This window comes from Microchirus variegatus (genome assembly GCF_963457635.1).
Source record: "Microchirus variegatus genome assembly, chromosome: 1".
Lineage (NCBI taxonomy): Eukaryota > Metazoa > Chordata > Actinopteri > Pleuronectiformes > Soleidae > Microchirus > Microchirus variegatus.
In genome coordinates this window covers 11535042-11559733 of record NC_139802.1, presented here as the reverse complement: position 1 = coordinate 11559733, position 24692 = coordinate 11535042, and the positions used below count along the sequence as shown (strand labels likewise).

Sequence of the window (24692 nt, the reverse complement as noted above, 5' to 3'; positions counted from 1 at the left end):
GTTGAATGCTTTGCATTGTAAAAAAGGCCTGGGACCCACAAAAGGAATGTGTGGCCATGAGGTCTGAATAATCAGGAATATCTTTTGGTTACCTGATTATGCAAATATTGGAGCTGTGCAAGATTTTCAAGGACTAAAAACAAGTTAGATGTTCTCCACTCGGTTTGTTTTCTTGTAGTGGCCCCGCTGTCTCTAGCCAGAGGGAAGAGTCAGCTTTTTGCTCCCTCTTCACCTCGCTCCTGTCCTTCATGCAACTCTTCTCAGCCGCCCTGTATGAGCCTGTGAAACAGCCAAGGGAGAGAAGAAGAGAATCAGCAGGAGGCAGGTCAGATGCAATTTTAACCTTAAACTGAAAGCCTTCTCACAGCTTGTTTCCAATTAAGAGTCCCTGCCAAGCAAGAGAGTATGAGAGGGATGTAGTGAGACAGACAGCAGAGTGGGAGATGGAATGCAAGAGGGAGTTGGAGGGGAAAATAGGAACCCCAAAAGAAAGCGGTGTGAGTCTGAGAAACTGAAAGGCTGAGGGAGAAGTTAAAAGCAAGAGAGAGGCAGAAAAGAAGAAGAAAAAACATGAGAGCTCTCCAGCAGTGAGAGGTGAGTGCAATAGCTGGCTGTGTGCTGACGTTCGTCTGCTAGGTATATTTATAGACGTGTAGGGTTTTAATCCTCAATATTGGCCAAAGCCCCTGGCAGAGGGCTGCTAGCCAACTTGATGCAGGCTTTGCAGTGCTTGGGGGAGGAAACGATAACCATTGGGGAGGAAGATGGTCGATAGTACACATTAACTATAAATTATATCGCACTCTTGTTGCGATTTAAATACATTGGACCAGCAGTGAGGTTTTTGTTTAATTTAAACACTCCTGTGTGCTTGCTTGTACGCCAAAACATTTCTTCTGAATAATGTGAAATAATCAGATTTTTTGTTTCTAGATGAGCACTTTAAAGCAACAAATACTTTAAAAGAAACATTTATCTAAACAGTGAAGGCAGTGTACAATAAAAACCTGTTTAGCATTACTGGAAAAGAACCTGAAGGTGTTGAGGTCTAAGATGCATCTTAGAGAAAGTAAACATCAGTTGGAGTGGTAAACATGTAGCCTCCACAAATACCCTGACACGGAACAAATCACCTTCAGGGGCCAAATAAGTTGTTTTTGGCTTGTAGATTGTAATTAATCTGAGAAAACTGCTACATCATTCGTGTAGTAATAATTGTTTGTTCAGTGTTTTTCTCTCTGCCATCCGTTTCTGTCATTTTCATGCAGACCTTTTATAAAGATGCTAAGGAGGGCTATTTACAACTGTGATGTGATCTTAATTGAAAAATCCCTCTCTCTACAAGGCTCCTTTAGTTGTCATCATAAACCAGGCTCTGCCTGTGAAATACTCATACAGTCGGCCCTGCTGGATTGAGCTAAATGATACAGCAGGCAATGAAGGGTGCTGGTAAACCACAAACCACTCTGTAAAGATTATATGTTCATTCATCATCAGCACAGGCCAACAAGTGACACTTATATGACCATGCAATAGTTCTGTAGTACAAGAGAAATGTAGTAACAATTATAGCACAACATTTCTTATCTAAAGAAGTGAAAGTACATATTGTGTTTAGAGCTGAAATGATAAATCGATGAATCAATTATTAATCGATTACTAAATTAATCGCCAACTGTTTTGATAATCGATAATCGGTTTGAAGCTTTTTTTCGTGGTTTAAACATGATTTTTTTAACGTTTTTTTAACATTTTCTGACATTTTATGGACCAACCGATTCATAGATGAATTGAGAAAATAATCGACAGATTAATCGATTACAAAAATGATCGAAGTTGCAGCTCTAATTGTGTTGCAAATGAGACGCCAGCAGATAAACATACAGTAAGATTATCTGTGTTCAGGCATCTATTGCCAATGAGCTGTCTTGGGTGAGGATAGTGCAGCCAACCATACAAACAAAACTGGCGGGGCTGTTGGACTACATTTTTCGATATGCTTGTATCGCCAATATGTTGCGTTATCAGTGATACTCATGTTGCCAATTTCACACTTAAATGCTGAAGTAATCCAGCATGATATGACATGATGTCAGTCTCGGTGTCTTGTCTACGAGTATAAAAAACGGGTTCAGCCGCACCGAAGAAAGAGCTTACTCAATCTGACAATAATAGGTGGCGTTGAGCTCTCCTAAATGCTGTGACACGGAAACAACTGCCTCGTCTTTGTCTGCTGATGTTTGTTTTTCATAATTGAGATACACGACAAGAGGAAATATGGGTCCGTGTCACGCTCTTCGCTTTCCTCTTGACTCTGTTGCATATCACCCCACAAATGTTCTTCTCTATTTTATGTAGCCTTCTATGCAATAGAAAATTGCATTTGAACATTCAATATATATATATATATATAAAGTACATCAACTCTGCCAACAGGAGAGTTTACACAATGTATATCCTCGCTTATCTTTTCTTTGTAAAAAGGGGATTTATTTATCCTTTGGGTCCTTATGGTCCTTATGTTAAAGGGATTAGTGCTCATTTAAGTTGATGATGCACTTTCCCATAGAGCCTGGGGATTATATACTACACATATTTAGCGAGCCAGTGGAAAGTGATAGCTAAAGAAACAAATGCACGTCAGGGTATACCAGAATATCTACGTTACCATATGGTTGACATTGACATTGTGCATAATATTGCCATGTGATTACATAAATGACTAAGCTAACTGACCTCCTTATGCAGATGCTGTTTACTCGCAACATCGTGCGCCTGAGTCAAACTGATGACCTGTGTACAGTGTGTTATGCTTTTCTATTGTGGTTTATACTAAATACACCATAGATATTTGCCACATACAGTATAATAATGGTGTGTGGTGATCTGTTTTATCCCAGTAATTGCTGAAAGAGCAATGTTTCCGGACAGGGCTCCGTCTGCTAGCCTCTCACTTTATTGGCATTTAATTTTCACTACTTGGATTTATAGAAAAGGAGTTTGAGGGTGACCAGAGAGTTTTATCATGCTTCTATCTCACCAGTGAATAGTGACTACAGGAAGCTTTTTGCGCTTCTTTACCTTGACTTTAGCCCTTGCTCAGTCATTTGGTGCAACCAAGTTTAAGAGTTTTAATCTTGTGTTGTGTGTGAGCAACATGAGCTGGAATGGTTGCTATGGTTTTGTTCCCCTTTCCCACTGTCTCTGTGTGTGTGTTTGTGTCTCTCTCTCTCTTGCTCACACACTCACTGATTCTGATTCAGATATTCCACATTTACTGGAACATGCTTTGTTTACACTCATACTCTCACTGGAGACTCGTTGTTCAGGGCAGAGGGCAGTGCCACAAGTTTTCTTTACTCCCTCTCTTTCTCACCTCCAGTCCTGACAGGATGATGCATGTATTGTCCCTGGCAGCCGGTGATGTATCCCACTTGGAATGCTGGAAGAGTGGAATAAGGAACAGGATGTCCACGTGCGGTGCACAGTGTGGTCCATTCCAGGAGGAGCTTTTTTGTCATTTCCTTGCTGCTTGAATGAATGATAGAAGTGATCAAGTTTAGCTGAATTTAGTTTTAGCCCCCTATCACCTGCTTGTATGAATTGTTGTTTTTCATTATCTCAAAGCCTTTTATATTTATATCAGTAGCTGGGTCAGCTCTTACGAAGGCCAACATTTTAGACCACCATGTTTTTACAATAGACCTCACAAACTAAACCAAATGGTTATAGTTTTGATGCCAACTAACTATGTAGTTTGTTTTCTGCGAGCACCTTTGCCGTTCACCACTATTAATAATGTGACTTGCTTGATTGTGTCACAGTGTATTAAATCGGTTGACTTGTGATTCAACAGTTTTCACACTCAGACAAGTTGCTTGCTTGATCTCATTTATGCCTCGTTTACAATGAAATATTTTGTGAGAGCTACATGAGAACTAAGCAGCACTCTAAAACCAATGCCAGCCAAATCCTGTGGGCTTTTAATCCTGTCAGTGTGGAGAGTTGGCCTGTTAGGCCCACAGACATTTTTCTGTGACTCTTGACTGCCACAGAATGTTGTCCATGTCTGTCCAGGACAGATTTGTGCTATTTATTTTGGTCTTGGTAATCTTTGTACATGAAGATTTGGGCCACATTAGTGATTGCTTTTGCATCTTTTCAAAGGTATTTTGGCAATATATTATTGTCACCATGTTGGACTTGTGCTGTGTTAATGTAACCACACCTGGTAGCATTGAAAAATCTCAAGCCACTATGTTGTAGGGCTTGGCTGCGTAACATAAGATAAAACTGGCACACATACACAGATGCGCTATCTCTCACTATCCTCTTAGGACTCCACTTTGTCAGATAAGGGTTTCAGCCACCATTGAGAGAGAGGAAGTGAAGCTCTAGCACATGATGATAATCCTGAATATGTGATAGTCTGAACTCTTCCGAGAAATGATGGTCCTACCTGGCCTGTTCTTTGTTGCCGTACCTAAACACATCACAATAATGTTAAGGTTGCCAAATCTATGACCAAGAAAAACAACAGAAAAGTTCAATGAAGTCAATGCTGACTGAAAGAATTGTTAATTAACCAGTTTTATCAAATACAGATGGTTCTGTGATGAACTGAAACTAACAACTTTTCTGTGTAACTATGATTTTGTCCCTTTTTAGTTTACGCTTCATTACATTTTTTCCTTTTCTCACATGGTGAAATATCTGATTTCCTCATCTGAGGTCGCAGCCCGAGGGCGAGACAGGAAGTTTTGTCTTTGATCTTTCCTGCTGCTCAGACTAATTACCTGCCCAAAGCAGCCAACACCACTGCCCGTGGAATTCATTAACAAATGACAAAGCTTTGTTCTGGGCCAGCATGTCAGCAAGGATACAGAGGAATTGAGCTGCCTTGCAGAGTACTGTTGTGCAGTCTGGGGCTGAAACAACTAATTGTATATTAATCGTCAACTGTTCTGATAATCATTTTTATCAGCCCATATAAGAACCATTCATACATATCTACACATAAAATATGATTTTTTTGTGTGCGTTTTAAAGAAACTGCATTGGCAGTCCATGTAGTGTGTAAGTGGGCCGCTTGACAAGAATGGGACCCGCGAGGGAAAAATAAACAGTACGTGCACATGGTGCTCAAAAAAGCATCTGGTTTATTTCTCAGACTATGTATGGGCCGTCTCAAATATTGGCTGTACAGCAAACCACAGCGAACTTTGCAGACACACAAAATAATTTTAGAAAGTATTGACTTTTTATTCATTACACTGCATCACGTTTGTCAGATGTGGTTCATCCTATCATGTAGAGCTCCATGTATTATTGTGCCTGCACCTTGTTTCTGCATGAAACGGGCTGTTTAGATGATGGGGGAGGGGTCTATGTGCGGTGTATCAGGTGAGTCATCTTTTAAATGTTAGGATTAGGTTGTCCTTCCCCACAATTTCATATTACGAAGTGAGGATTTATGAAATAGCTTATAAGGCTGAGGGGAGGATAGTAGTGGTGTATAGCCAGCCCTCATTTCAATTTAAAAACTTTGTGAGAATGACCATGGGCAATTTAAGTGTCATGTCATGTGTGTCATAAGTCAAAATGTAGCTACTGATGTTTGTTAGCGTGTTGGTTATTAAATAGTAATACTCACTGCATGTCAACAGTACTCATCACTGACCTAACATGTCTCTGATGTTCACTGGAGTTCTGCTTTACAGATAAGGATATCCGACGAATGCCTCTGTGGATGTTTGTGTCTTATTGCTTTGGGGGAAAAATGTTGTTAAACTCGACAGCAGACATGCAATAAATAAACCATTCCCTCTTCATCTTTAATTTTGAAGTGTCGCCAACGTATTTGCCAAGTGCCACACATTTCTGTTAGTTGCTGCAATTTTGTGTATCCTCCGGGATAAACTGCAGTACTTTTGCTTTTCCCCATCATCATTAGTGCAGCCGCCACCCTGTAATCTCTCTTTCTGTCACTGAGGCAATGGGGCTTCTCTCTTTTTCGTGGCCTTGTAATTGAGAGGTAATCATCTTTTCCCTCTCGAGAACGAAAAGACTGTGTTTACACTTCTTTTTTGGCGGCTCGCCTCGCCGAGACACTAATTTACTCTCTTAGCAGCAGAATGAAGCAACTCTTCTGATTACTTCACTCTGGCATTGCACTCATAGCCATTATTTTAGCAGTATATTTGGGCTTGTTTTTCATCAGCAGGTTTGATAAACTTGATTGTTTTCCTCCTGGCCATGTATATTTTAAAAAAAGTTTTATTAATCCAAAAACTAATTTAAGATCCTCCTCATATATCTCATATGTTTGTTCATTGAGATGTTACTCATGCTCTGATGGCTGCCTATTGAGTGCCCTTAAAATGGTATCAGTACCTTCTGACGGTCAGTGGCTATCCTTGTCACAATGTTAAACTTGAACCCAACTAGTTGTTTCGAGTGGCATGCCTGTACAGGCCTCAAATGTGGGATCTGCGTCAAAATATATTTTCATTCATAATCCATCTTATGCCCCATTCCATTTGGTGGCAACTTTTAACCAGAAAAGAGAGTGACCTCGAATTGTGTTTTCTTGAGCACTGAGTTTTTCATATTTAGGTACTCGTGGACTTCCTTATACGCCCTTAAGCAATTTTAAGTCGCTCAATCAACTGACCGCACTGTACCATTTAACTCTAGTACCCCAAGGGTACCAAAGAATGGAACGGTTATGTCTGAATATTTTGGAACTATTCTGAATGGAAACACAAAGAAATGCATACTCTACTGTACCAACCGTTCCCCTTGGTAGAATCACGGCTTAAGTGGAAGTTGATGGGTATGCAAGTAAAAAAACACATTATAAAAATCTCCTGTACCCACAACACACGTAAACTCATTCGCATGCCCTTGCAGTTTGTAGATCACATTACCCCTTAGTCCCAAATGACACCCACACAAACACATAATGCTTTCAGACAGACTTCTTAGTCTAGCCAGATCCCAGCCTCAGCAGTCAAGATTTATCTAAATCCCCCTCTCAGCATGATGGATATTGGATCAGATCACACACAGCCCACAATTCCATCAGATGGTGCACTGATGGCAAACTCTGTTTGCTATCAAACAGCCCATATTGTGAACCAAGAGAGACATTACAAAGCCCTCTCCTGCCTGTCATGGATGTTGTCACGGTTTCTTTACCATTAAAGGGAGGAAGCTTTCTTGAGATGACAGACTTTTTTTATTCTGATAAAAACAACAAATTGATGTTTGGACAAGCTTTTCACATGCTGACACATTTATAGAACTTACACAGGTGGACAGTCTTTTCTGTGGATTCATATTTTATATTTACAGTACTGTGCAAACGTCTCATGGCACCACCAGCTTAGCTGTTTTTATGTCGCTCAAATTTGGTGATCATTGGCATTTGGATTGGAATTTTGGACTGAAAGTTGGTCTCGTATATTATGAAGCTGCTTAAAACTCAACTCAAGCAGATGTTTTCCGATATGGAATAATACGACAAATGCATGTCTTACCAATCATGTTAATTAGGGTTCCATACTAAATATTTAACATTTTAACATGGAGAAGTGTTTTTTTTATTTAATTTTTTTTAAACTGCATACATGTTTCCCCTGCTTTTTGAGAAATAGTTTGGTCATTATAGCACTGCTAAAACAGCAAATCTAATGGTGGCCAGAGACTTTTGCACAGTACTGTATGTTCTTTGATTTTGCCAAATGACCTGTCCATGGTGTACCTTGCCTTTCGCTAATGTCAGCTGGGATTGGCTCCAGCTCCCTCACGACCTTCATGTGGAGGATAAAGCAGTAGAAAATGGATGGAAGGCCCATCTCTGCCTGTGTCATGTTTTTATATTATTTTGCCCTGTTAATTTCCAGTTTTCTTCACATACCACCCCTCATCACTTTCAGTCTTCCTTTGCCTCTTTCTCAAACACCTCCTCCAACCAGTTCCCATCCATTAATCACTCTCTCCTGTTCCCTCTGCCTCACATTCTACCTCTGTGTTATTCAATCCCTCCCTCCTCTCCATCACTCTTTCTCTTGTCACGTCCTTCTATCTCTTCCTCCATTCATCCCTGCTTGGCCCAGACACAGAGACATTCCTGACCTGGACTTATCTTTCTTGCAGAGCAGCCACTGCAACAGCAGCAGCTCAGCTCTATCTCCAGCAGTCGTCAGTTACTGGCTGTTTGACAGCATTCCTTTGAGCTCTGGGATCTATGAGATTAATATGCTAACTTCCACCTTTATTTCCAGCTCCCTGGCCATTGTGGTATATTTATATTCATTCATGCATTCATTAACTCGAATCATGTTTTTATTTGATAGGTGGACTAATATATCTGTAGGTCTGACAACCTTGGGCTAAACATTTGTATTCATGTGTTACTTCCACATTTAAAATGCAAAGTGAGATTGAGTTGAATGAATAACATTCTAGACCTTTGAGTAATTAAAGCTAATTACTCAGGACATACCATGTTTCAAATTAGGAAGGAAATGTATATTCCTCATGACTGTTATTGGCTATTGGTAGAGAGAGCAAGTTCCTCTTTGATCTCTGCAGTTAGGTAATGTGACCCTAACTGGCTATTCTGACAGCTTTATGTTGCCTGACTTTACAAGTCAGACCTGACATTCCAGCACTAATGGCTTTCCCATGAACAACAGTCATTTTATTATCTTCCAAAATGCTCTTGTTTCTAGTTTATGGTACCCAGAGAGCACTTCAAAGTGTCATTCATCAACTTCATCAAGCTGATAGATGACTGATTAGAGAAGTGGGCAAAACTTCCTTCAAACTCCCGGGGGGAGTGAAAACGAACAGTGCAGTTAATGACACAAGCATTTTCTGGAAGGATGTTGATTAAGTCTGTGTGTTTATGGTTACTAACTCTGGGGCGTGTAGGACTCTATTGTCAGAAGATATTTGCAGAGATGAAAGAATGTTTTGCTTTTTGATTCTCCCATTTAGAGAGGCTTAAGATGGATTGAGACTGAGATGAGGGAATGGGGGGGAAGGAGAGTGTTGGAAGATTCAAAGCTTCATAATTAGGTTGAATTAACCTGAGGTCATGTAGAACTCTGGAAGGGTGTGAGACCCCCCTCCATGTGTCTGTAAATGTTTTATAAAGCTGTCTTTGAACTCATTAAGTAGAGGAAGATGAGTGAGCCCAATGTGCCTTGAGGAAATAAGTGAAGGGAAAAAGGCTTTTGTATGAAAAAGGGAGCACAGTTGACAGAGCATGCAGTTTCAATATCAGACGAAGTTGGTAAGAAGCTAACATTGCAAGTGTGATTAAAAAAAAATATGATGGATTTTGGTTTTCATAGTTCGTTATTAACACACTTCATGTAAAAGGAAAGGTGAATCACAAAATGATGGTGACAGGAACCCAGCTCAGAAATTTAAATTGAGCACAAAACCCCACCAACAGCCCATATGCAATGAAAAGTCTCAATATTATCCACCATTATATGGTAGGAATGTTCCTCTCTTAGTCTGGCCATCACCAGTCCTTCCAGAACCGGCACAGGATCCATGACACTTACACCCTTCACGGTTCTTCTTCGTCTGCCAAATGGCCAACTTGGCTATGCCAGACAAAAAGTTAATTAACATATGAACAGTCTTTTTTTTTGGACAGTATTTGGGTCCAAAAACAAACAAGGAATGTGAGAAAGCCTCCCCAGGTCCCAAAACCCCCCTGAAAAATAAAGTAAAGTTTAATTCAGCAATAGTGCTGCTCTATGAAGCAGTCCCACTTAACTTGTGTAGTGTGCTACTTCTGCCTCATCTGGTCACTTGTAACAACAAATGTGTGAATCATCACGGTAATTTCTCCACAGACACAAACACGAGAAACCGATATATTGAGAAACAAAGAGAATCATGTTTAGCATACGGGCTTAAACAGAATTGTGAGTGCTTATTTGGCAATGGCTTGAATGTAACGGACATTTTTATATTTTACAAGTTACAAACTCGAGCTTTACTTTATTGCAACTTAAACTGGCACTGAATGTGATGCACGGTGACCAGTATTGTGTCCCCGTGCCTGTTGGCTTTTTATTTATCATGGCTACAGGTAAATGGGTTAAGATTAACTATGCTATTAATGCAAGATGATGCAGTGAATGCCATTCATAATGGTCTTAGTCATTAATCTCAATGCTCCAATCCTGAGGCCACTGGAGTATTTTAAGCTCCATAACTAATTTAGGCAAGTTACTTCCACGCTCTTCATTTATCCTGGCTGCTATACTATGTGTCCTCGTTGCTTGAAATGCTAAGGTTTTGCCTGCCTTGCGTTGCTGGAAAAGATACTTCATTGTAATTTGAATCCACACATGCACAAAATCAAGTGTTGTGTGGGTGCGTTGGATTGGTGCTACCACATCCTTACAAGCTCAGTAAAACCACCACTGATGTCACATTTCCTCATTCCTTTGGGATGATTTTCTTCAGAAGTTTCCTACTATCTCTGTATGAGAGGCCAGTTCACTCACTAGTATCCATCTCTCATGTCAAATTAAGCCCATGAGTATGTGAAGAGCTAATACATGTTACAGACAGATTGCCTGGTTTGATGTCATGATTGATCTTACGCCTGAAGACGAAGTGTATGTGTGTTTATTCTTGAATGGTTATTTGCTAGTCTGATGCAAGATTTCCACAAATTGAGTTTTTATCTTTCTGCCTGTCAGTGTGCATTGAACATGTCTACCTCTTGGTGTGCAGTCCTGTCAGCAGTGTTGTGAACTATTGAAGCTTCTCTGATGTGTATTGAGATCAAAATGGGGCTTTATGCGTGTGTTAGTGTTGTGTGACATTCTTGCCCTGGGTAGCACTGCCTGTGTGGAGCTGGGATTTAGCGTGCGGTTGTCAACTGCTTTTTTCTCTCTTTTTTCCTCCCTTTTTATCTGATGACGCTCACTTTTACTTGGTGCTTTTCAGACTGAAATTCCTCTGGCTTGAGTTCAGTCCTGGCAACAGTCAACTGCCCATCAACTTGGCACAAGTGTGACAGAAAGGAGGAAGCAGAAAATTAGATATGAAGTCAGCAGACAATGGGATTGTGGTGGAAGAGTGGGATATTAATGAAGCTGCCCCCATTTTGTTCTTTGAACTTCATTGTAGGGCATTGTATTTCCTGTTATTGAATCTCCCTCTGATCAAGATGAGTGATGGGTACATAATGAACTGCAGCCAGTATAGTTGATAGAGCCAGTGCATTTTTTTTTCACTTTCTCAGATTCTTAATCATTCATGTGATTTTCTTTTTTTAAAGCATTATGTTTAAACTGCCTAGAGCCCTCTGTCAACTTGCTCTCTGTTCATATTGGTACAGATACCATACAGCAAAGTTCGCCTTTTGCTTATCTTTTTATAAGTAAAGGGATTTGATGTGTTGGAGAACAAACGGACTAACTAATAGGACACCAACCTTTTTCATTTAAGCATTAAGAAGTCTCTTTTATCCAAAGCGACTTACAAAAGAGGAATATGCTACATAAATACCACAATTTTTCCTTGTAAAATTTATGGAAGTAGTTCCCAGTTATGATTGGCTTGTTAAGTTTTTATTTCACCACTAGTCTGGCAAGATGAAAGAATGGGGATCGTAAAATCAGGGTCATAGTTGTTGTTGTTCAGGTCATCATGCTATCTCATCGATTGGGACTGTATCAAATGTTAAAAGATGCATACACATTTAGTTCAGTGACATTATGAACACATGGCATGGGGGGGAGATCCCAGGGAAGACCCAGGACTTGCTGGAGAGTTTGGAACACCTTGTGTTCCTTCCAGAGGAGTTGGTGGAAGTGGCTGGGGTGAGAAGTGTTTGGGCTTCTCTTCTGAGACTGCTACCCCCTTGACCTGGATAAGCAGACGACGATGATGATGATGATGATGATGAACACAAATACTTTTCTAAATGAAAGGAGTTGCATTCATAGTCCCTGGTTGGCACTTTTTCCTGGACAGAAGACACTATGAAGGAACCCACACAAACACTAAAACTTGTTATAGCCAAAGCAATGCCTTCTTTGGTTGGGGCCCTCACTATGAGTTGGAAATGTGTGTGGTCTCATGCACAAATAATGGTAGACAACAGTTTGGCTGTTCTTCTGAGGCTCCTCGGGCTCTTGACAGAATGAAACCATGCATTTCTTTTTCACGCCATCCATTCTTGTTGCTAGGAGACTGGATGATATTTTTTTGCTCGCTTAAAATCTTGTTGTCCTTTTTTATTTTTGTGTATCTGGTTAAATAAAAAATAAAATAAAAAGGAGACATTTTTAAATGGTGCAGAAGTGATGATGCCACGTTAGATAAACTGGAACAGTTTGCATTAAATTAAGAACTGGTGACAACCTGCACTGCCTTTTGTTTGCAGAAATTATATTGCAATTTATAGCATGCAAGTAGTCACAGTGAATCAGCTTCATTTTATTATTTTAGTCCTCTTTCGGTGCAGCAAAGGTCATCACTCGTATGATTAAGTGGTTAGCCCTTAAATGGACTTCACCAGCTGACTTAAAGTTGTCCAGTTTTGCAGCATAAGCTGCATATTTGATGTCTTTATGCTCTTGCTGGCAGTATACTCAGATCTTGTTGGAAAAGAGGTTGTTGGGAAAATTTCTCTTGCTTGTAGAGATATTTCAAACTAGTCTCTGTATCCTGTTTTTGGTTCATTTCTTTGTGACTTCGCCATATTCCCACTGCTTCCAGTCAATGCAGTGGGTTCACACAAACAGGAATTCCCAGATTTTTTCCTTTCCTTGTGTCAGAGTCTCTCACTCACCCGTACACAAGATCTGTCATTTTTGTGGAAAAAGCCAGAGCAACAGAATGGTCAGGAAAAGTCAACAGCGTGGTCAGTCTGATTGAACGGTTGGTTTCGGTTGAGGCCTCATTGAACGTGTCCCTGTTCACCACATGCATTCTCCCAGGCTGAAGCTGTGACAGAATGTTGCAGCACTTTTGGTTTGACATTTTCGGTATATTATTTGGTCCTTATTTTGATCAAATGTTACATAATAAAACCAGTTTTTGAGGCCAGCTGTGTTACCCGGTGTTTTTTGGTTAAATATTTAGAATTACATCACAATCAACCACAACAAACCACACCTATAAATACGTTAAAAAAACACACCTGGAGGTCCACAGTGAGTCTTTTCAAACAATATACATATATCATAATACATTTCTGTAGTTTTAGTAATAGCTATAATTGCAATTTATTTCTTTTTATGCAGCATTTGTTCTCAAACTAGTGCATTATATAATTATTATTATAAGGGATACAACAAAAGAACTGAGCCATGGTCATTCCAGTGTGCTTTGTCAGTAATTTACAATGTGTTTCTTGGGGACTGCTTTGCTCACCAGTAGCCATCTTTGTGTTGGAATGCCTAAAATATGGGAGGTAAGGATTTACCTAATGTACTATATAATATTGGTGATTATTGGCATTTGGGCAGATTGCTGACATATATTACTTTTTTCACATAAAGAACACCCATGTGTGCATTGTGCAGAAAAGACACACCAAGGCAGAAGCAGGTTTATGAGGAATGTGTTGAAGCCGAAAGAAGAAAAATGTGTTCTACTCGTACTTTCACATCTCTGCTGATGTGCGGTAGCATACTGTGAGAGCGCTCCTCCCCACAGGCAGCCATCTGGAAGAGAAGGGAAGAATGGAGGTATGCAGGGAGAGCAACATCTGGTCTTTTCCGAGTATGCACCAACAGAAAATGAAATGGATGTAAGATTTAGACCACGGCAGGGCCAGATATGGACCTATATTTTATTTATATTGGCCTGGGAATCATTTTGCTATGTTGGCTGGATAGAATATGTGTTTAGGGGTAGACTATAATATCTGTGAGAGTTGAAAGGATTAGTCGAGCCGTGATAGAAGCCTGTAGTAATATTGACTGCTGTGTGCCATGTTGATAATGAGTTTCTCTGTACATTATGTGTATTCCTTTAGATGGGATTAAGCTTAAATGAAGCATTTATGCTTCTTCTGGCTGTCGATCTGAGGTCACCCCAATGGCTGTAATTGTAAATGGTATGTGCACTTATAGAATGTGGGATTATCCAGATAGATGTTACTTAATCTCCAATGTTCATTCAATATTGCAGGTGACATTTTGCATTGTAGTCATTCGTGACCTCCACATGATAATACTGGAAGTATATGATGTACCACTTATTTAAACACAAGGAAGAACAAAGCTTTAGACACCTTTTCTGTCTTTGAATGGTGGTACGCATATTAATAATGGTGTATGCTTGTACACCAGTAGGTACTTGTGATGCCCCACAACCACAACCTCCACCAGGACATAGTTTTTCATTCAAATCTTTTAAATCCGTTTTATTGCCCTAAAAGACGAGTCAAGCTGAAACCCTGACTTTTTGACCGTTAACAGTTATCTTCTTCCAAAGATACATGGTTGTATATTTATTGCTTATAAGCCCAACCCACTTAATGCTTGTGAACCTTGCCAAACTACAAGTGTAATAAGCTGTTGAATTTATTCTATTGAACATTATTCTGCCTGTTTAATCTGCAGCTCTATCAGTCCTAAGCCACATTTCATTTAACATGTTAATAAGTGTTGTTTTGAAGTGTCATTGAGTGTCTGTTCATGATTTGGAAGTCCATTAAAGCTTTTTGGCAACTGCTGAAAATATGAAGTTACTGTGAATTACTCATCATATTTACTGTGTTCAAGTGAACTTGTTTGGTGTAAGTCCCTCTATTGTTACATATATTTAAATATTGTTTGAAGTAATACCCTTAAATTGCAGTTATGCAGTGAAATTGAGGTGGGGGACATGCATTCCTATTCCAAATAGTTGAAGTTGATCTGTTGAGGCATCGGATCTGCAGCGATTTAGGAAGTTATTGTAACACAAAGTGAAGCAATAAGTATGATATATCTACACAAGCGTAGTGTTCACTGTCAAGGAAAAGGTAGGAAAGTAACCCTCACTTTCATGATAACACTAATTCTCACTCACATTTCCATGCAAATATGGCTACATGTTGTTCTAAATACATTTATTTACCACAATTTGCTGCAGCCTACAAATGATACACTGAGTATTAAAGTATGCACTCTTCCTGTCCTGTCTCATGAAATCCAGCCCAATGCATGCGACACACACAGATGAACACACATTGAAGGAATTCCAAGCAGCTACTTAATCCAAGCAAGTGCTGACTGAGGCTTAGATTGGATGGAGGGAGTGAGGAAGAAATGAGTGATGTTGAGATGGACAGGCAGGAGGGCAAGGGTTTTAAAGATGGGGTAACCGAGGGGTTAAAACTAAAATAAAGGCACTCTTTACTGAAAGTAATGTTCATGTATTCTCTTAGTTAATAGAGCTTTGTTCAGTCATCATCAACTGCCCTGAGACCATTTCAAGAAACTTGGGCCATTCTTAGATTCGACATTGAGTCAGGAGATCCTGTTTTCATAATGGACAGTGTAAACTAAAACCAAATATTAAATGCACTGATGTTTGTGTGTTTTGTAGTGCAACTGCTCACCTGCTCTGTTCTATTTATTTGTACCCTGCTGCATCTCTTGTGAAAGAGATCTCTGTAAAACAGTAACTGAATTAGTAAATGTGTTACTAATACTCCAGCCAAATTTGACCAGTTTTAAATGCGGGTTAGGGTTAGTATTGTCTAATCTAACCTAATGTGAACTTCACATTACACTCTTACATGCTGTGCTCAGACCTACATAGAAAAGCATTGGTGCTATATTTTTTTTCTCTGGGTCGATGAGTTGAAACCTAAGTAGCAGGATCGCTTATCATGTTATCATTTAATTCTTAGTAATGCACACCGGATTGCAGGTTTTGACTCTGACAGACCACAGCCACATGTCTAGCATGTCCTGTTTTGACGGTACAAACACGCTATACCTTGGTGGTGCACGAAAAAACTCAGTTTAACATCCATAATGAACTCACATCTTACTATCATACACTATCATAAAAATACCCACTGTGTGCGTGCAAAAGATCTTGGCATGAATGTCATTTGAGCTTCATGCTAACAATACAAGCTCCTGTTTTCACTCTATGAATACTCAGAGTCCTTTAAGTTCAGCTGTGTATTTATTTAAATGTGACATAACGTCACTGAACCACCAGTCAAAAGACACATTTTTCCACTTTAACTTAACATATGGTGGTGGGTAGTTTGTATATTGTGTTTCGAGTCACTGAATGTAAATGTACTTGCAATATGTTGAGCTCATTATTTTCTGTTTTTCCTTCTCTTCACTCCTACAGGTATGATTACAGGGAGATGCTGTACAACTCCACTTTCTGTCTGGTGCCTCGAGGACGAAGGCTGGGCTCCTTTCGCTTCTTGGAGGCTTTACAGGTCAGTGACCCAAATTATTAAATTAGATGTGAATAAAGTCTGGCACAGATTATTTAATTCAATTTGAATCAGTCAGCGTGGCTACGCATGGATGAATACAATCTATCTACAACATTAAGAGCTTGATTACTTCTGAAGAAACCAAACTGTAGTCATTTATAATCAGTGGGTTGAAATGGAAAAAGTGATGTACTGACTTACTCCCACGAGCTCTCGCACACACACTGCCAGTCATTTTATAAATGTGCAGCTTGTGTTTCTTCAGCTGCCTCTGACTCAGTGTCTTCACTGCTGTCTGCACCATCTTTTCTGCTTTATTGTTTCTTTATATTCAATTCTGGCTCAGTGTTTTTCCTCATTCTGTCTCATCTCCTCTGCTGACAGACCTCTTTTGTGATTGCAGTTAACACTTGTGTTTTCAAATGTGATTTTACTGATTTGAAATATAGTTTCATTTTAAGGGACCCAAGTGTCAACCTAACAATGTTCATTATGTTTATGGCTGCACATAATACACTGTCTTTTAAAGAAATGTTGTACTTCCTGTGCAGTCATTTTACTATAATCATGTTGTATTCATCAAAAATCTGCCTAATTACTATTGATACTGGGTTTGTCTCACTTATCATCTCATTCATGCAACTAATCCTTTTATGGACACAGTGCCATAGAAATATCAAATAAAGCTATGTGTTTTTTCATAACCAGTTTAGCTTGAGGCAGTTTAAAAACGTTACACACATTTTTGCATTTACACACTTTGCATTGCAGATATACTTGCATATATTCACATTTCAGTGAATATGTATATGAAAGAATGATTTGGTGTACAGTATATTTAGATTTCAGACAGTAATTCTTTCCTCTACCAGTGACGCACATTGTAGAGTGTAATGATGGAAAACGAATGACTGACTGGTGAAGTTGGCATTTTGTCCTCTGTCTGAGTTTTGTGTCCAAAGAGCAAATAAATGATTTCACAAAATGTTTTTGAGGAAGAAGATCAATGATTAAAAGACTCTTATACTCTTCAGTCTACAATAGAAGAGGAGTAGTGTATGGATTTAGAAGATAATTGCACCATAGAGAATTTTCACTAGGTCAACACAAGGGGAGAAACGGTGCAGCTTCAGTTGAGCTGGTGTGCAGTTGTTGGCTGGTGTGCACAACTGGACCACAGCCTGGAGGTATTAGTGTTTCAGTCCAGACTCAGCCTTACAATGGGCAGCACGGAAGTTAAAAAGGCTCAGGCAGAAGTTAGGGAATTTGGATAAGTTGATGGCTTATCAGCTGCATTGGATAGTATTTCAACAAGCCTGCTCGGGTTGAGTGGGTTTGTCCAGAGTGGAGACATTCACATGATTTAACCATGAGTCGAGTTGTTGAAGAAGGGTTGAGTGATTTTAGAGATCCTTGAGAGAGAAAACCTGGTGTTATGCAATGAGTACCTTTGCAAAATAATTGAGTTATAATTTAAGAGCAGTGAGATGTGTGTTTGAGTGTGCACATGCATGATTAGTTGTGTTAGCTGTGTTGAGTTGCAGGAATCTCTAGATGATTGGTCGGCGGAGCAGATAGGTAGGGAATGGTGCAGCAGGTTGCTGCCTTTGCTAATGACACCAAGGAGATGATACAAGTGCTGCAGTGATGAGGCGGGAGCGTTTGTGCCTGGACGTGAATGTTCATGGGTCCATCAGTGGATGGTACCCTGCTTAACAGATTAACAGAAAGCCCAGCCACTGCAGACGGGAAGCAGCCTGTACTATCGAAACACACAAGCGCACATGTACACTCACACACAAATATGTATGCTCACTACAGTGCAATTTTTCAAGTATATCTTCAAGTGCATGTTCTTTTCCACTGAACGTAATGATCATTTTATGAGATTGCAGTGCCTTGTCACTTTAAGAGTAGTCATCAGGGTTCTGCAGTCGTTCTGTACTTAATGGAACTGTGTAGGAAGATGTTGCCCCTGTTGCTTAAATTGCCTGATTTGATTGCTTGAGAAATGGACCTTGTCCAGTGATGGCAGGGGCTTGTAGAGCATAAGCCATTTATTATTTTTCGCTTTTCTGCTCTGCTCAGTTTATCTTTATTTCATTACCTGCTCAAGTAGAGATTATACCACAGGGTTAACACCTGGCTGTTCCCTTTGAATACAAATATTTTACTGTCACAGGGAACATGACACTGGCGTCGTTTCTTTACCCACTCCACTGATTTAATACTTGTATTTATTCACTTGTTCATCTCAATAACTAGCTGATGTGTGTTACTCTAATAGGCAGCGTGTGTACCTGTGATGCTGAGTAATGGCTGGGAGCTTCCCTTCTCGGAGATCGTGGACTGGAATACTGCAGCTGTGATTGGGGATGAAAGGCTGCTTTTACAGGTGCGAGCAGCTTCAAAAGCTGAGGGGGGGGAAAAAATATCCATTTGAAGTTATCAGTGCTATAAGGAAACGGTAAAAGAGACGTAAAAATCTGTTCTGGAGACCAATGTCAGAGTACATGTTCTTCTTTTCCAGATTTTGTAAGTCAGTTGGCAACACAGTAGAAGGCTTAGCTTGTATAAAGCACTTTAGGATGTGCCATGACATTGTAAAAATTTAAAAAAGTTTAATGTGTGCAGTTTGAAGTCCTGACTTATACATTTTGACCTCTGTCTTTTGAGCTGCTGCAAAACAGTTTATTTGAGATTTACTGTACACAACATTTAAGACCAACTTCATGCATTTTCTTGTACTTGCTCTCCAGACACTGTACTTTGTGGATTTAATTGTGTTTAACTTTATGTTCCAGTATAGTAACATGTATCCACCACTGCTTTAGATCCCCTCAACAGTGCGCTCCATCCACCAGGATAAGATTCTGTCCCTTAGACAGCAGACGCAGTTTCTATGGGAGGCTTACTTCAACTCTGTGGAGAAAATAGTGCTGACCACACTGGAGGTATGCACACAGGCCCACACATGCACAACAATGGTTGCACACAAAGGCATGAAAAAATGTTGTAAAGCAAACAAAGCACAAACCCTTTTTTATGCAAATTTGTAAGTATCCCCATTATGTTTATCCCAGATATAAAGTTTTACATCTCGCAAGTAAAGATTGTGTTGTTAAATATAGATGTATCCACAGTGGACCTGCTCTAGATTCGATACAAAAACCAAGAAGGATGATATATATAATGGTAACCACTGCTGTCATGTTTTTGAGGCTGTTTGTTGTTCTTGCTTGGCCATCAATCATATAAGTAATTGGTTGCTGACAGAGTCTATTTATCTGTATTCTTGGCTCTACCAGGCTATCATACTGCTCTTAGGCTGAAATGACAAACAAACAAAGCAAGGATAAATGATTGGGGATAACAGAGGAATTGACAGTTTGTTTTCAAGTTGTACTTAAAAGACGAATTCAGATTTATGCATCTCAAAATTCACTCCCCTCAATTTTATTTTACATTTGTTTGACTGTAATATGGCTGTTAATCTGCCTGAATATCCTTTTTTTTTTTTAAATGTATCACCAATTTGCTTGTAGCTGATGTTTATTGAGTTTTCTGCTTCCAATTTGAAATGATATGATTCAAACACACAGCAGGGAAATCACTGCTGATATCCAATTATGTCACATTTTCCATAAGACCTGATGCTTACTGCAGGTTACATTTAGTCAGTTGTCTTCTGATAGTGTTACAGAGGCCTCATCTCAAGAAGTACTAGGTCAGGGTGCGAGGAATCAAGGTACAGTTACAGCCCTAAGAACCTGATCTTCGTCCTCAAAATTGTCACCATGTTAGCTCCAAGACGAAACATAGTTCAATTTGTGGTTAAATTCTGAGTTTGACTTTGATGCTGTAAAGTTGGGCCTCTAACACTTGCTGACAGCTGACCTGTGAATTTGGTTTAGCATAATGGAAAACACTCAACACAATTAATGTAGATGTTATTAAGCATCACACTTTATTTTATACCAGTCATTTTGTTACTGTCAGTAAGATGTGATAGTCATCAGTGATAGAAATGTATTGAAAACATAATCGAACATGATTTGAGCTTGATGAAAACAGATTTCTAAAAATAAAAACAATGCAGGGTCTTATTTTAAGTGACACTTAAAATGCACTTTCAAAATGTAATCACGCTTTGTTTAATGGTTTCTTGTGTTTTTGTCCTTAAAAGTTACACAGGTACTCGTACACGTTTCATAGAGGTATCGTTGAATTGTGACGACTCACTCAGAAGTTCAGAGACGACATACTTTTGAATTCCTTTTGCTTCTGTATCGTTGCAGATCATCCATGATCGAGTACTGCAGCACTCGTCGAGGAGCAACCTCATGTGGAACAGTGTGCCTGGAGGTCTTTTTACGCTGCCTCGCTACTCTACATATCTGGGAGACTTTCCTTTCTACTACGCGAAGCTGGGTCAGTGAATTATTCCTGCTTATGCTATATAGTAGGCAAAGAACCACATCATAAAGGCTCACCCTTATGTTTGATGGGCTCATTTTCATTAAGATATGGCACAGGAACAGCTGGTGTGGAGCATCTGTTGCATACTTGTTTCCTGACATAAGAATCGGTGACATTGCCACATGTTATGCAGTGTTTCTTTATTAATACAGAGAAGCTCATCATTTATACCTACTGTGTTGCTATGATGCATTTGTGCATGGTTAAATGTGTAGTGACTTCAATGAACCAATGAAGAGATGATGCTTGCATCAAGATCATATTTTAAAGCCATGCACAAGTGATACACCATGTTATTGAACTAACTCCCCTTTTCCAGGTGTCAAGCCATACCCCAAGTTCACAGCGATCATCCATGTGGTGACCCCGCTGGTCTCCCAGTCGCAGCCAGTCATGAAGCTGCTTGTGGCTGTGGCGAAGTCTCAGTACTGCGCTCAGGTATTTAAAGACCCAACACTCAACCTCACATGTGATCAAAGTGATGATGCTCATAACACTGCTCTTACATAAATAACCAATGTGTTCTGTGGCAAATATAACAAGCTGCTTTCCATCATGGAAATGATGCATAAAACCTGTAATTTCTGAATGGAATCTTGCCTAAGTATATGGACTTTTCCTGGATTTAGCTATTATTAAGATGATGACACATTTTGTTATAGCAGTGACTGTAGCTGTAGGTGCAATGCTTGTTCTGAAAATGGGTTTAAATGTAGACAAGCATAAATTAAAATATGCTTCCATACATGGTTGTCAAACATTAAAAGTATAATCCTTTGGTGCACATATGCAGATATTTGGGTGAACGACTGTGTTTAATGGAGAGCGATGTCTAAGTTGTATCTGTTTTTGTGCAGGTGATAGTTCTGTGGAATTGTGATAAGCCTCTTCCTGCCAAGTATCGCTGGCCTGCCACCTCAGTCCCTGTCATTGTGATAGAAGGAGAGAGCAAGGTAAACACCTCAGGCTGATACTGTCTCAATGCAATGGTAATGGTATGTCAAGACATTTCACAGTCAGATCTGCAGAGCTGCAGTTTAATTCACTTTGAGACATAGAATTTCAACTTCAAAGTCTGTCAAGTCCCAGCAGCACGTCCATTTTGACTCAAAGGAGTAGAGTCATGACAGTTTTTAAATGTCTTATTAATGACATTTAATATTCATAGACAAAATTATATAAATTATTTCTGAATTTTGACCGCAGTAACTAACCCCTGCCAACCACCATCAGTCTTATCAGTTCAAAGAGATTTGCCAATCAGTACTTTGCATGTATGAACTGTATGATACGAGTGTTGCTGTTGATCACAAAAATATTTGAAATTCAATGCCAATTTAACCACCAAGATTGCTGCTGTTGGGAGTGGTAATCCACATACTATAGTATAATTCAATTGAAAGTGACATTTAGATGAGTGTGCACATATTGCTTAAATTGAAACCCACCTCCTATGCACTCGTTTTAGTTTTTAAGGAGTTACTTGTATTTACATTCCAAAAACATGAAGCTGCATGGCTCTTCGTTGGATTTGAATGCACTCCAGTACATTTGTGGTTTTTAGCTTATCAGTGAGATGCTGCATTTTGCAATCATTGGTGTGATATCAGGGGCCGTACGCACAAAAAAGATGTCAGGAGAATCTACTGTAGCTTTTTTAATTATTCTAGCTTTTATCCACACAGAACTGGCACTTTGGAAACACTGTAATTTAGTTTTTGGAAAACGGGTCCTGGAGTGGGAAAATCTCCTAATGCCATCCATGCATTTCTGTTTGTACAACTAATATGCTACTTTAGGAAAATTATGATGTCATACCCCCATCTCTCTCTTGTGTTTGCATTCATTCACAATCTTCTTCGTCTTCCTCTTCTTGTGTTTTGATGTGCTCGCTTTATGGTAACGTTTATTTTCTTTCCTTAGTCGCCCTGGCTTTCTTCGTCATGTCTCTGTTTCCAATAAAGCTCAATAAAAAAAAATGGGGGGGAGGGGGGTTCATGAGGATGAAGACATTTCTTGACTCAAAGCCATGTTTACAGAAACCTTCTTGAGAATGAAAAAGAAAGTTCAGTTCCTGTGTGGATAAGGCCTTAGCTTGTATATTTGGCTGACTCTGCTGTCAACGATGAAACGGCTCTTTAGCACAAACAGACGTGGAAAAAGCTCATCTGGGTCTTGTTTAGGTTTGTTTCTGGTTGTTTTAGTTGAACCGAATGTCTTGTGTTTTGAAAATCAAACCAGGTGATAAGCAGCCGTTTCCTGCCCTACGACACCATCTCCACCGATGCTGTGCTGAGTCTGGATGAGGACACTGTGCTATCCACCACAGAGGTCAGAGACAATAACCGCAACCATTTTCAGCAATTAGTCCTCTACAAATACTGCATGTCCATGTTGTTCAGGTTCTCATTAATGCTGTGGAAACCATTTGTAATCATCACACATCTATCTGGGTCAAAATGGTTACTATATGCTGATAACTAACAATTTGACTTTTTATTTAGTTCTTGTGCAGATTACAATCTAATAGATGTGTATATTTATCACATGGTTATGAAGTAATGACCCAGATGCATTTTATTAAAAAGATAAATGGTCAGGAGGAAAGTGTTAACCTCCACATTCATAACCTACTTACCTGCTGCTGAAAGTACGGATGAGTATGCACTGTAAAAGTGGAGGAGTTAGCGGAGCAGTAGCAGCTATGATAATTTCAGTGATTTCCACAGTAGATGTGTATGCATTTACATAGCCGACTGTTAGACATGTCTTGCTACTAAAAGCTTGGGTGTAAATAATGAAGTGAGGGATGTTTGAATGATGTTAAGCTGCTTCAGTTGCAGGTAGTAGGTATTAGTCATGGTGGCTCACTGTTACACAAGTCACGTCTTTCTGGGAGACATGCGCTAAATAGAGCCGTACTAAATGTCATCGGCACCGCCTGAGAGTTTCTTGTTTTGACATGTCAAAATGTCTGTTTTGATACAGACTTGCATTTTGTGCTTTCTAAACGCCTCCCTCTCTATCTGTCTGATTCTGGTCCAGGTGGACTTTGCCTTAACTGTGTGGCAGAGTTTCCCAGACCGAATTGTTGGTTACCCAGCCCGCAGCCACTTCTGGGACGGCAACAAGGAGCGGTGGGGCTACACTTCAAAATGGACCAATGACTACTCGATGGTGCTGACTGGGGCTGCCTTCTATCACAAGTACTGAACCTCAACTTTTCTTCCTCTGCTATCTTCTGTGGTGCATTTTCATCCTCATTATTGTGAATATGTTTCCTCATCTACTTCAATATTAACACACATCCTCCTGATTTCCCCTTAGGTACTACCACTACTTGTACACCAATTATCTTCCAGCCAGTCTGAAGAATATGGTGGACCAGATGTCCAACTGTGAGGACATTCTGATGAATTTTCTTGTGTCAAGTGTCAGTAAACTACCACCCATCAAGGTTACCCAGAAGAAGCAGTATAAGGAGACCATGATGGGCCAGGTGAGGCACAGTAACTGTTTTGTGAAATTGGTTTAATATGCTTCTGCAACAGTGACGGCCATCAGTCTGTCAATCTGTTCACCAGTCCTATTCTTTTGTATGTGGACACTCAGGGGCATTCCGTTCAAATTGGTGCTAAATGTTCGTTTGACGATGACCTGATTAGAATTTTTGACTAAATACACTTTTAATTAAAATCCTTCAAGGTCACCATATACATATAGCATAAGTCTGGACTGACATGAACACTAACAGCCTGTT

The 24692-nt window shown here is 39.7% G+C and overlaps 1 protein-coding gene across 1 annotated transcript in view; it reads left to right on the top strand.

Annotated features, from left to right (window-relative positions):
• Positions 1–24692, top strand: part of LOC310934217 (exostosin-1a-like) — a 33253-nt gene that overhangs the window by 7348 nt on the left and 1213 nt on the right. The window contains exons 2-10 of the mRNA XM_083897891.1: positions 16360–16453; positions 18741–18848; positions 19288–19407; positions 20752–20884; positions 21252–21370; positions 21790–21885; positions 23174–23263; positions 23978–24138; positions 24260–24431. Of these exons, the coding sequence (XP_083754017.1) occupies positions 16360–16453; positions 18741–18848; positions 19288–19407; positions 20752–20884; positions 21252–21370; positions 21790–21885; positions 23174–23263; positions 23978–24138; positions 24260–24431 (1093 nt within the window). The remainder of the gene's footprint in view (positions 1–16359; positions 16454–18740; positions 18849–19287; positions 19408–20751; positions 20885–21251; positions 21371–21789; positions 21886–23173; positions 23264–23977; positions 24139–24259; positions 24432–24692) is intronic.